This window comes from Hyperolius riggenbachi, chromosome 5 (assembly GCF_040937935.1).
Source record: "Hyperolius riggenbachi isolate aHypRig1 chromosome 5, aHypRig1.pri, whole genome shotgun sequence".
NCBI classification, from domain to species: domain Eukaryota; kingdom Metazoa; phylum Chordata; class Amphibia; order Anura; family Hyperoliidae; genus Hyperolius; species Hyperolius riggenbachi.
The window spans coordinates 19,518,123-19,532,243 of NC_090650.1; the positions used below are offsets into that span (position 1 = coordinate 19,518,123).

At 44.8% G+C, this 14,121-nt stretch overlaps 1 protein-coding gene across 3 annotated transcripts in view; it reads left to right on the forward strand.

The window, feature by feature from the left end:
- The window catches only part of ZBTB47 (zinc finger and BTB domain containing 47), a 79,850-nt gene extending 68,149 nt beyond the window's left edge, over nucleotides 1-11,701 (forward strand). For 2 of the 3 annotated variants that reach the window (XM_068235127.1, XM_068235129.1), the window contains 3 exons: nucleotides 375-490; nucleotides 1,503-1,656; nucleotides 11,045-11,701. In XM_068235127.1, the coding sequence (XP_068091228.1) occupies nucleotides 375-490; nucleotides 1,503-1,656; nucleotides 11,045-11,442 (668 nt within the window). In that variant the 3' untranslated portion in view covers nucleotides 11,443-11,701. The remainder of the gene's footprint in view (nucleotides 1-374; nucleotides 491-1,502; nucleotides 1,657-11,044) is intronic. The other variant, XM_068235128.1, reaches the window with a different exon arrangement.
- The last annotated feature ends 2,420 nt before the right edge of the window (nucleotides 11,702-14,121 follow it).

Below are 14,121 nucleotides of genomic sequence, written 5' to 3' on the forward strand. Positions count from 1 at the left end.
GTTGCTAAAACCGGCCCTCCACTTTAAATATGACCGTTGTGTGTGACTAATGACAGTCCCCTATTCCCCTTTACGAGAAATGACAAATCCTGGAGTGGTGGTCTGGGGCTGTAGTGAGGTACATCAGTACTTCTAAAGGTCCATACACATCCAATTTTTATCTTCAAATGACTGACCAATTTTACCACCTCCATGCAGTATGAGAGCTTACCTACACAATATGTTCATAGTATTTAAAATCTGTCAGCTCTAATACTAAATGGCCATGATAAAATTGGCCAATCATCTGCAGATTGAAATTGGATGTGTGTGTGGAGCCTTACTGCCATGCTAAAGTTTCTCTGATTTCCCTCTAATGACTTGTTTCATCACAGCTCACACGAAGGACATGCCATTTACGTGTGAGACATGCGGGAAGTCCTTCAAGCGCAGCATGTCTCTGAAGGTCCATTCCCTGCAGCACTCCGGAGAGAAGCCCTTCAAGTGTGAGGTGAGAGCGCAGAGAATGGCTGCTGCACTCCAGCTTCCCATGTCCCCTCGCTGGCCTTTGTGTTTGTGTCTTTCATGTCAGAGCTCAAACTGTAATCTGATCATCCAGAAACCAGGTCCATGCCCCAACTACAGCAAGGAAAGGCAGGAGGCTGCAAGTATCCTACACTGTCAGGAAAGTACATGCAGGGCAGTGCTCAGCCAGTCAGCACTAAGACATGCAGGGCAGTGCTCAGCCAGTCAGCACTAAGACATGCAGGGCAGTGCTCAGCCAATCAGCACTAAGACATGCAGGGCAGTGCTCGGTTAGTCAGCACTAAGACATGCAGGGCAGTGCTCAGCCAATCAGCACTAAGACATGCAGGGCAGTGCTCGGTTAGTCAGCACTAAGACATGCAGGGCAGTGCTCAGCCAGTCAGCACTAAGACATGCAGGGCAGTGTTCAGTTAGTCTGCACTAAGACATGCAGGGCGGTGCTCAGCCAGTCAGCACTTAGACATGCAGGGCAGTGCTCAGCCAGTCAGCACTACGACATGCAGGGCAGTGCTCAGCCAGTCAGCACTACGACATGCAGGGCAGTGCTCAGTTAGTCAGCACTAAGACACGCAGGGCAGTGCTCACCCAGTCAGCACTAAGACATGCAGGGCAGTGCTCAGCCAGTCAGCACTAAGACATGCAGGGCAGTGCTCAGCCAGTCAGCACTAAGACATGCAGGGCAGTGCTCAGCCAGTCAGCGCTAAGACATGCAGGGCAGTGTTCAGTTAGTCAGCACTAAGACATGCAGGGCAGTGCTCAGCCAGTCAGCACTAAGACATGCAGGGCAGTGCTCAGCCAGCCAGCACCAGATGTTCTGTTCATTTCATCTTTTAGACGTTAGTTGAACTACGGTTTATACACCAACCAGATTTTTATTGGCAAGAACAATGAACCTTTGTTGCTATTGGCGAGTGTTTTTCCAAGATTATTGGTTGCAGAACTCTTCAGGGTAATGTTCATTTGCTTCTTCCCTCTAGAACTGCCATGAGCGATTTCAGTACAAGTACCAGCTGCGGTCGCACATGAGCATTCACATCGGCCACAAGCAGTTCATGTGCCAGTGGTGCGGAAAGGACTTCAACATGAAGCAATACTTCGACGAACACATGAAGACCCATACCGGTAAGGAAAGTAAGGACATTCATTTAATCTTGTCTTTCCCCCTACCACAAGAGCTCCGCTCAGTCCACCTCCCCTTCCCAGCATCACACCAGTCCCTGAACTCCGCCTCCTGACCCGCCCCCACTTACCCACACTGCACAGCTCTTTGGCGGTTGTTGCATACCTATCCTAGCTGTTCGGTAGCCATGTATGGAATAATCCGAGTGCGCAGATGTGGTGAGCTTTCAAAAATTAGCTTTTTCAAATGGGAAAAAATGTGTATGTTAGTCACAGATTTTTTTCCCAATAATATTAACCACTTCACCCCCCCCCCAGTGCTAAATTTCTCCGTCCCTCTGCGCACCGCTTCACCCCCAGGGACGGAGAAAGGCGCACTTGTTTGTTTACTGGCTGGGAGTGGGCGGGGACCTCGCGCGCACACTCCAGCCAGCCAGCACAGCAGGTGACTAATTGGATGTTAGGAACAAGCGTTCCTAAATCCAATTAGATGCGCCGATTGCGGACACAATGGAGACTGCTTCAAACAGAAGCAGTCTCCATTGATAACAATGAAATGTAAACAAACGTGCAGCCCGCGATCGCGCGCCCCCGCGACCCGCGCGCGCACGCACACACCCCCGCTCTGCTGTGCAATGATTGGTTATTGGGGACTGGGGTCCCCATAACCAATCATATCACTGAAAAAAATCAATAGACGCAGCGCTGCAAAGTACAAATCGCGCTGGTGCTTCAGGGGTGAAACCCCTCCGTTGTGAAGTGGTTAAATATTTTATTGTAATATTTTTATTTAAAGGACCACTATCCTGTAACATTTTTACATTCTAACGTATAACATATGTGTCCAATTCAGAATAAAATGCACTAAAATTACTTTTTTCCTATTTTGATATCACTTGCAGAAGGTAATTACAATCTGACAAGTTTTGGACTAATGTGTTTTTAAGAGACTAAGCGGTTAATCGTATTAGTTAAGACACAAGTCGCCCTGCCGTTTATTTATATAATAGTAAATTTGCATTAATTAGCAATGAGTTTATTGTGCATTGCATATTTTTGCAGTCACATTGTTTAAAGTGGACCCAAATTAAAAATACAAGATTTCAGAAATAAAATCTATTTTCTAAATTATAATAATAAATAATGTACTTAAATTATAACAAATAGCAGCCTTTTTTCAGCTGCATGATGACAAATATAAAATATTTTACATTTATTGGCGGAACCCCTCCCTTCCTTCCTTTCATATTGCCGGGACAGAATCCGGCAGACTGGTGGAGTAGATGGTGTCCAGCAAAGGAGGAATTGCTAATGGCTGCCACCTGTATAACCCTAGTTATGCAAAGAGGAGGGTGAAAAGCATACACTGAAATGCTCATAGGCTTAAAGGAGTGTTTATTTATCTTTGTATGTGTCAGAGTAGTACAACTAAGTATTTTGAATTAAAAAAATATGTTTGGTTTGGGTCTGCTTTAAAATGCCACACTGGCTTGGTCCTGTAACTTCTTCTTGCCAGGAGATTGGGAGGGGGAGTTGGGTGGAGTCATATGGTCAGTGCACACAGGGCTAGACTGCCTGCTGCTGCCCCTTCCCAGCTCCCCCCTGACTATGTCATGTGGGTAATGATTAGATGGGGAGAAGTTTAGATAGCTGTCTGTTCAATAGAATTGCATTTCAACGGTAAATAAGACTACAGAAGCCAGTCAGCCAAGTATTCTGAAGATTGGAATATCGGGGGAAGCCTCTGGACCATGCAGAGGCTTACCCCTACTGAGCTATATTCTCGAATATAAGTCTACCCCATGTATAAGTCTTTCCCAATATTTTACCCTCCTAAGGTGGGTTTTTTAAACTACTCAAGTATAAGACTATGTATAAAGTAGCCAGGTAGGTGCCTCCAGTATATGTAGCCAGGTATAGTTGCCCCCAGTATAGGTAAGTAGCCAGTATAGTTGGCCCCAGTATAGGTTGGTAGCCAGTATAGTTGCCCCCAGTACAGGGCGCAGTGGTGGGGGTGAGCGGGCATAGAGGTGAACTACTCACCTTTCGGGATCCCAGCAGCTTCAATCCTCTTCCCCTCCCAGGCTTCCCTCGCGTTGGTACCAGCGCCACCTGTGATGACTTGCGGTTACGTCGCCACAGGGGGCGCTGGTACCAATGCGAGGGAAGCCTGGGAGAGGAAGAAGATAGAAGCTGCGGGATCCCGCAAGGCAAGTTGTTCACCTCTATGCCCGCTCTCCCCCACTGATGCAGCCGACCGTTACCATCCACCGCCGGAGGCAGCGCACTCTCTTCTCCTCCCACTCGCGCTGTAACTCCCGCTCCCGAAGTCATGTGACATCGGGAAGCAGGGCTACTCTAAAGCAGGTAGAGAGGGAGAAGATAGGAGAAGTGAGGACACTGCGTCCGACGGTGGATAGTAAGTAACCCCCAACCAGTCCCCCATCCCATACAGGCTGGAAGGCGACAAATGTAGGACTACTGAAGGATAAGTAGACCTCCCCTCCACTTTCATACTTTGAGTCAATCCTACATTTCTCGACTTATAGCCAAGTTTATATGGTAAGTATCTAATATTTTCTTTATTTTATGTTCTGTCAGGTACGCTTTAAATGTATTTATTGCAAAAAGTACAAAATTTAGTGCAAAAAGAGTGCCGTGCACAAAAGATTGTATGAACAAATTTGTGAGAAAGAGACTTGCACTAGATGCCGCTGGAAAACACTCAAGATGGCGACACACGATGGAATTTTTTTAAACAATTTGAATGAAAATTGAATGGTGTGTGGTAGATTGTCATTATTATTACCCTATTGGGCACCGTGTGCAGTAAAACCTACGCCGCACTTGTGGCTGTTCTAGCCTGATGCGGTGTGGGATTTATGCCGCCTCACGTTTCCACACCCGATGCGATCGTGCGCACCCGAGAGGGGAGATTAAGCTGTCAGATGACAGCTCACATCTCCCCTCAGTGATCAGGAGCCATCGTGATTGGCTCCTGATCATGTGATCACTACGATCGCCGGTGGATCATAGTGTTTACTAGTAAGAGCTGCGGCAGTTAGGGGAAAGAAGAGGATCCACTCACCTTTCTGACGTTCCTCCGGCGATCGGCGCTCCCCCTCCGCTCCGGCTGGCATCCCGGCTCGCTCTGGTGTAAGTGCTGGGTCCCGGCTTGATGATGTCATCAAGCCGCGACCCAGAACTTAGTGGCAGTACGAGCGGGGATGCCGGCCGGAGGGGTCCACAGCTGCTTATCACTGGAGCCTGGGAGGTGAGTAAAGGCTGCTGGCTACAGGGGGGGCATCTGGCTACAGGGGGGACACCGTTCCCAGCAAGCCACACTGGGGATCCGGCTGTCTGACCCGTTCAAACATGCCCCCCACAACCACCACTCCCGCATGTAAAATATCCTAGTCCTTAAGGAGGGTTAGGCTGCCAGTCCCGAAAGGGTTAATGTATAGACTTAAAGTGAACCAGAGACAAAGCACCCTCATGTATTTTACTATATATCAGTGGGAACATTAGAGAAAACACCTACCCTGCTCTCTTTTTCATTCTTCACTGCACAGCTTTCTTCTAATCAGCCCTGATAAAATCCCCTACTGAGCATTTAGTCTGGCTTTGCTCAGGAATCATTATAGCTGAGTCATTATAGCAGAGCCAGAAGGGGGCAGGCTTGAGCTTAAAAAGACATCAGAGAAGACAGACTCCGCTATAATGATTCCTGAGCAAAGCCAGGCTGAATGCTCAGTCGGGGATTTTATCAGGGCTGATTAGAAGCAGGCTGAGCATTGAAGGATGAAACAGAGAACAGGGTAGGTGTTTTCTCTAATGTTCCCACTGATCTATATGGTAAAATGCATGAGGGTGCTTCTTCTCTGGTTCACTTTAACCAGTTCGGCCTATCTGGACGAGCTTTCTCGTCCAGATAGGCACTGCATCTTCTCCTGCGTGGTGCGCGCAATCGGGCCCGCGCGCGTACCCGCCGCCCCCCGCTAGCCCCCCGATCAGTGAATGGGAATATAATTCCCATTCACCGATCTAACCTCCCCGCAGAAATACCGACGCTTTCTCTCCAGAGAGCGCGGTATTTCTGCCCCCAGGAAACAACTCCTCTGATCTTTAGTTCCTAGATGCGAAATCGTTCGCATCTAGGAATTTTTTCACTGTGGCCATCTTGTGGCCAAATAGTAAACTGCACCCACATACATTTTTAATTAAAGAAAACTATTATTTTACATGTAAAACAAATAGTTTCCCTCCCACACCAAAAATTACCCACATACATTTTTTATTAAAAAAAAAATACAATTAAAAAAAAAAAAAACATAAATAGTTACCCAAGGGTCTGAACTTTTTAAATATGCACGTCAAGAGAGTATGTTATTATATTATTTAAAATTATAAGCTTATAAATAGTGATGGACGCAAATTGAAAAAATGCACCTTTATTTCTAAATGAAATATCGGCACCATAAATTGTGATAGGGACATCGTTTAAACGGTGTAATAACCGGGACAGATGGGCATATAAAATACATGAGTTTTAATTACGGTAGCGTATATTAATTTCAAACTATAATGGCCTAAAACTGAGAAATAATGAATTTTTTTCATTTCTTTCTTAATCTTCCTGTTAAAATGGATTTAGAAAAAAATAATTTTTAGCAAAATGTAGCACCCAAAGAAAGCCTAATTAGTGGCGGAAAAAACAAGATCTAGATCACTTCATTGTGATAAGTAGCAATAAAGTTATAGGCGAATGAATGGGAGGTGAACGTTGCTCGGATGCATGAGATTTTCGGACTGCGGTGCTGAACCGGTTAAGCAATTTTTTCAGCCATTTCAATCCTTTTTTTTTCATAATTGGGAAAAATTGGACACGTGTGAGGTACATTGGTCAGATTTTTTAAATGTTAAAATCAATCAGAAAAAGTGATTGTAATTCTTGAATTGAAAATAAATTAAAAAAAAATTGTATGGTGTGTGTGTCCCTTAAGGCAGCACTGGATCTGTAATTGAACTTGCTCGCTCCCAAAGAAATGCAGATTCAGTGTTGTAGGTGCAGAGAGAATTAGGGCACTGTAGGATGCATTATTACCTTTGATTTCAGTGTAACAGACATCGGCGTATGCAGCGGATATGAAGAGAGCCTGACAGCCGTTTTACGTTAGGGAACACTTCCCCAGAGGCTAATGAGACATAATCATGAAACAGATTTATTAGCAGCTGAGGAAGCGTTACTTAGCGTCCCATGGCTGGCAGACTCTCTTCACCCGCGCTGCATACCCCGATGTCTGTTACATAGTGATTTAAAGGTACTAATGCATCTTACAGTGCTGCAATTCTCTCTGTACCTACAACACAAACGATGGTATGCTGCTAAGTTATGGAAGTCTGCTACCCTATGCATGTAAAAGACTAGAGACTGTACTAGGGCTTGAAGTCTTTGGGCTTGTCTGCAGAGCTAACAATCGACTGTGGGGCTCACGTACAGCAGTGAGATGGTGCAGCCTAGTCTAGCGGCTGTTCAGAGAGGAGTATAATGACGGCATCTGTGTAATGAGGTCTATGAGTTGTCACAGGAGGAGGGGAAATTGTGGTGACCTTTATGTGGCGATATGATCCTAATGGCCTCTATTCAGTTATGCTGTAGTCTCCCTGGATGAACATGCCTTTGTGTACGGTGGTAAATGTCACTTTAATTAAAGGGGAATACTACAAAATGTCACTAGACGGGGAATTAGCTCAGAATTATAATTGTCATTTTTAGTTAGTCATTTTCTTTTTTAGTTTTTCATGTGGTCAGCATTGAAAACTTCGGACAAGTGCTGAGACTCTGTCTTTAGTCAAAAAATACAATGAAAGGAGGCAATACATTATCTGGTTGTTACCCAACTTGTGATTAAATCTGATCAGAGAAGGATCTATCACCATCCACACACTGCACACAGATTGGTAATCGTGATGGTCAAATAGATGCAAATAACTTAGAGTTGATGCAAGTTTTTATGCACATTTTACGCAGCTAGAAAATGGCATCTGAGAGAAATCTATCTGATGGTCGAATCTGCTGCAAATCTATAAATGTATGGCTACCTTTAAAGAGGAACTCCAGTGAAAATAATGTAATAAAAAAAGTGCTTCGTTTTTACCATAATTATGTATAAATGATTTAGGCAGTGTTTGCTCATTGTAAAATCTTTCCTCTCCCCGATTTACATTCTGACATGTATTACATGGTGACATTGTTACTGTGGGCAGATTTAGCTGTTTCTAGCTGTTCTGGCTTTAACAGACAGCTGTAAACAGCCATTTCCTGTCTGTGAACATTGTTACATTGTGGCAGTTTGCCAGGAGTACCGCGGTACTCAGAGCTTCTTGTGGGAGGGGTTTCAGCACAAAATCAGTCACACAGCGCCCCCTTATGGTCTGTTTGTGAAAATCATTCTATTTCTCATGTAAAAGGGGGTATCAGCTACTGATTGGGATAAAGTTTAATTCTTGGTTGGAGTTTCTCTTTAAGGTTTGGATTTAGACAGCATTTTCAGTATGCATGTAAAGCTGGCCATACACTGTACACAGATTTTCAATAGATTTCAGTATGAAATTCGCCTGCCGGCTCCTCGGCTATCCCAGGCTGACTTGCCTGCAGTTGTCATTGTCTGCAGCCTGGAATTAGGCCAATCAAATATTCTTCCCTCTGATATCAATTGGCCCAATTCCAATTTGCATGATATTTCCATGCCAGCTAGAATTATTAGAATCTCTCTGATTACTTTTCGTGGCCACCTGCTGCCTTTTAAAGAGAATCTGTACTGTAAAATTCTTACAAAAAAAAGCATACCATTCTATTCATTATGTTCTCCTGGGCCCCTCTGTGCTGTTTCTGCCACTCCCTGCTGCAATCCTGGCTTGTAATTACCAGTTTTAGGCAGTGTTTACAAACAAAAGACGTGGCTGCTAAAAGCTTGTGATAGGCTCAAGTAAGCAGAGTGTGTGAGTCACACAGAGCTTGCAGGGGGCATGGAGAGGGTGTGTATAGCTTCTATCCAATCACAAGCAGCACAGCACATTTCAGCCTGACTGCCTCAGCCCGACAGAGGAGAGAAGATTAGATCATATAACAGAGATAACAGCCACTGTGCAAGTAGGAAAGGCTGCAGTTAGCCAGACCACATTAGAACAGGTATAGGAACTTATAGGATAGAAGAAATATGGATGAAAATTTTGTTACAGAGTCTCTTTAAGGGCCCATTCACACTTGTGCGTTTTCATAGTGATTTCAGCTGAAAATTGCTAGCGGTTTGAAAAACGCGTGTACAATGAAAGTATATGGAAGTGTTCTCCTCTAAGCGATTTGCTGAAACGCAAACGCGCTGCCTGCAGCGTTTTCTGAGCGATACTGAGCGATTAGCATTTCAATGTTAAGTATAGGAACGCTGGAAAATCGCGTTTTCCCAGCGATTTTACCCAGCCATCTTTGCAGATTACCCACAGAAGGCTAATTGAACTAGAAGTCGCAAAATGCTAATCGTTGAAAAAAACGCTGGAAAAACGCTTTCTATACAGTGAAAAATCGCTTGTGAAATCGATAGGAAAAAATGCTGGAATATGCCAGAAAATCACTAAATGTTTGCGTTTAGCGATTTCTAGTGTGAATGGGCCCTTAGGCTACGTTTCCACTGTAGCGTGACATTTTCGCCTGCAAAAAATCGTATAAGATTTTTCCGATTGGTGAAAATTTGCATTTACATTTTTAGGCGTTTTTATGCAGATTTTCGTACGTGAAAATTCGCATTAGTTAAATATAACATAATCTGCCTAGTAACAGCTTAGTCATGACTGCTGACAACTTCCTGTAACCATGGATCCAATGCGAATTTTCTGGCAAATAACGCGAAAATTCGCATTGCCCATACAAAGTATTGTACGCGAATCGTACGCGATGTCTGAAAAAATGGTACAGGACCGCAGATTTTTTTCACGCGTAAGAAAATTTGCATTGAATGGAAAAAGCCCCATTCACTACCATTTGTTGCAAAATCAATGCAAATTTTCTGAGAGAAAAATCTGACACAAAACGCACGAGTGGAAACCAGGCCTTAAGGTGGCCATACACTGGTCGATGTGCCATTAGATCGACCAGCTGACAGATCCCTATCTGATCGAATCTGATCAGAGAGGGATCGTATGGCTGCCTTTACTGCAAACAGATTGTGAATCGATTTCAGCCTGAAACCGATTCACCATCTGCTGAGCTGCTCCTGCCGCCTGTCCCCCCCCCCCGTATACATTACCTGAGGCTGGCTCCCGGGCATCTTCTCCGCATTGCACGGCTCTGTTCCGGCTCCATCCCGGCGCTTCCTGTGTTACTCCGTGACCAGGAAGTTCAAATAGAGCGCCCTCTATTTGAACTTCCTGGTCACTGCAGAGACACAGGAAGCGCCGGGATGGATGGAGCCGGAACAGAGCTGTGCAGCGTGGAGAAGACGCCCGGGAGCCAGCCTCAGGTAATGTATACTTGATCGGATCGGCCGCCGCTAGCGATGCGCACTTTACCTGCGGGTGATCGAGGGTAATTTCCCGCACGGCGCGATCGACGGACCGATCCGATTTCGGGAGGAAATCGGATTGGCGGCTGCGTTTACCGCGAACGATTGGCAGCAGATTCGATCCCAGGATCGAATCTGCTGTCGAAACGGCCGCGAATCGAGCCAGTGTATGGCCCCCTTAAGGGTTCTGTTACTTGCCCATACACTATAAACAGATTTCCTATAGATTTTAACTTTTGTTATTATTTATTGTATTTATAAAGCACCAATATATTACGCAGGAAGGGCACACAAGGAGCTCACAACAAAACAAGACCATGCTAATTTCTGATAACAGTAGTTCAGTGTCTTTGGTCAAAATAGAGACTTTTCTAGTCCACAAGAAGGGGGAAGGGCAGTAAGATTGCATAATCAAGCTGGAAACAGTAGGGGGGAGGCCCCTGCCAGAGGCTTACAATCTAAAGGGTGGGGGTGGAGACAATAGGTGCATCTGTTGAGAGGGTGTCCCCCAGCAAAACATATTATGGTGCTGGTGTAGGGGGGTATGCGAGCATGAAAAGGTGAGTCTTGAGGACTTGTTTGAAGGTATTAAATGTGGGGGTGTGTCTGGTGGCTGGTGGGAGCGAGTTCCAGAGAGTGGTGACAGCCCTAGTAAAGTCTTGAGAAATTGGCCTAGCACCTCCACGGCTTGCCTAGCCGACCACCAAGTATTTTTTGTAATAGGAGATAAAGCGTCCATTCCCATAATCCTCGCTCTACAAGTTTTCCTTAGCGTGACCTGTTTTATAAGACAGCAGTATCTGAAGTCTTGCCAATGACCTATCTATTCCTTACCTTTGCAGGAGAGAAGCCTTTCATCTGTGAGATCTGCGGTAAAAGCTTCACCAGTCGGCCTAACATGAAACGCCATCGCCGCACCCACACGGGCGAGAAGCCGTACCCCTGCAACGTTTGCGGCCAGCGCTTCCGCTTCTCCAACATGCTAAAGGCCCACCGAGAGAAGTGCTTCCAGGGAGGCAACCCCCTTACTCCCGGCAGTCCCGGAACAATGGCCAGCCTGTCTGCCTCTTCGCAAAGCGGCAACTCTCCGGGCCAATCCAGCCCCGGCCTGTCCCCGACCTTGCCGCAGCATCCCCTCTCTCTGCCCCTCCTACACTCGCTTACTAGCATGCCTCCACCGCCACACCACCTCCCACCTCCACCCCCCCTCTTCCCCGCAGGACGCATCAACAACAACTAGACCAAGCCAGGACTTTCTTGACCAAATGGAAGTTCTCCTCAAGGCACTACTGTGGCACTTCATGGAGGTCTTGTTCCGTTCTGCTTCTTCCTCCCGTCACACGGAGCCCGAGCAGGAAGGCGGAAGGGCGGCCATTTTGTGACGACACCCTTATTTGCACACACCGTTGGAATAGGAAGGCGTGGACAAGCCTGTCTTACTGTGCTCTTATGTTTTATTTTTTACACCTATTTTTATTACGGTTAAACCTTCCTTTTCACCTATCGTCCCTCATCTTTGTGTTCTTCACGAAAAGGATCGTGTTAAGTGTCGCTCCACCGGTTTCGCTTCCATTGCCCAGGCCTCCCGTAGCGGTCATCCAGATGAGACATGACGGGGTCAGTCAGCCCTGGTGGCGGTAGACCTGAGGAATGTGCGCAGACAGGGAGATGCACGGCGATGGAAGCGGTCGGAGTATCCTGCGAGACCGTTGCTAAGCAACCACTGCTAATCTCTGTGCTCTGACCGAGTCACCTTGTTAATGCAGCGAGAAGAATGTGCAGACGAGAATACCAGACAACCCCCTCCCCCATTTCACTTAAAGGGGAACTCCACACAACCCAGTAAAAGATAATAGAAGACATATCCAGGATTATAAACCTCCAAAAATCAATGTTTAGGAGGAAAAATCATTCCAAATCCCTTCATTTATAATGAGAGGTATATGGAGGCTGCCATATTGACTTCCTTTTAAGCAATATCAGTTGCCTGGCAGCCCTGCTGAGCTACTTGCCTGCAGTAGTGTGAATCACACCAGAAACTAGCATGCAGAAATGTCAGAAACACCTGATCTGCTGCATGCTTGTTCAGGGGCTATGGCTAAAAGTATTAGAGGCAGAGGATCAGCAGGACAGCCAGGCAACTGGTATTGCTTAAAAGGAAATAAATATGGCAGCCATCATATACCTTTCACTACAGTTCTCCTTTAAACCATCAACTCTGATGAGGAATTGTGTGAGTGTGGACTGTATATCACTGCTTTGCTGTAAGCGCCTTAAAGAGACACTGAAGCGAAAAAAAAATGATGATATAATGAATTAGTTGTGTACTATGAATAATTACTAGAACATTAGCAGCAAAGAAAATATTCTCATATTTTTATTTTCAGTTATAGTGTTTTTTTATAACATTGCATCATTTTCTAATATTTGCAGTTTACACACTACTCAGCACTCTAAATGATTTTACAGAGCAGGCCAGTGAACTATTGACCTCTCCGCTGCAGAGAAAAAGAAAATACAATGACTAACAGTTGAGATAACAAGCTTCAGAAGACAGAGCTCTCTGCGACTTTGAAAGTTGTGGAGCTCAATGACTCTTTTGCATAGATAACAACTGGAGTTTCGTAACTCTTCCTGTACTGGAAACAATATTAGACTTGTGTCTCTGCTCCTAATGTTTTATTTCTTAGCTGTACTACACATACAAATCATTATATCATTTTTTTTTTCGCTTGAGTGTCTCTTTAAAGGGAGTGTATAGATTTTTTTTCTTAATTTAATTTTTTCTAGCAATGTTATATTTATGGCATTGAATGCAAAACAAATATATTTTTTTGTTTTTCATTAGGAACTTTCCCAATAATTATTAAAAATAAGTTTTGGTGCTCCCCCTGCTGGTCAGGATGGTAAAGTCTGGTGAGCTGAAAAGGGTCTCTTTTTACTATCACAGCCATCAAGTCTTTATATCTGGCCATACACGTCAATTATGAACCGACAGGCCAAACTGATTGATTTGGTCTGATTAGAATTTGATCGGATAGCGATTGATTCCCTCCCTATGCGGTGAACGCATTCTCGATCAACACCGATTGATCTGTCGGCATTGTACAGCTCAATGGATTGCAACACTATGGGAAATCAATCCTAGGCTGCTCTGTCCTGCTTGGAGATAGACCCAACATGTTTGAGCAATAAACTGCTTAGAATCAAATAAAAGGGAATTGATCGAGTATATTGGGGCAATAGATGATTGGCAGATTTGATAAAAGTGATCAAATCGACAGGGGATCAGACCAAAGAATTGATAAGTGTATGGACAGCCTAAAGGTGGCCTCAGATTTTTATTGAAAAAACGAAATAATCGATTGTGCTTTGTCGATCAAAAAAAGATTATTTTCTAGTCAATCGTTTTGTTCAGATAAACAGGAAGATAAAGCTATTTGATTGTACTATACACAGGAACCTTAACAAATAGAAAAAAAAGCTTTCAATCGTTCCGTACAACCGATCATTTTTAGCAAATTGCCATAAAATTGGATCATTTTATTGTATCGTTTGTGGCCACCTAAGGGCCCTTTCACACCTATGCGGGAATCGTGTGATTCCTGCTAATCGCTAAAGCGCTAGCGGTTTTTTAAAACGCTAGTGCTATATCAGTCTATGACAGTGTTCACACATTAGCGATAATCGCGGGCGTTCCGCAATTATCGCTAATCGTAAAACGTGTTGCATGCAGCATTTTTCGATGATTTTTGAGTGATCGCCATTAGCATATATAGAAACGCTAATCGCGATCACTCCAAAAACGCAGAATTGTACCGTGATTTTTCCACGTTAAATCGCAGAAAAATCACCCACGGAAACCGCTACCGCAAATTGCTAGTGGTTAGCGATTTTAGGTGAATGGGCCCTTAAGGCT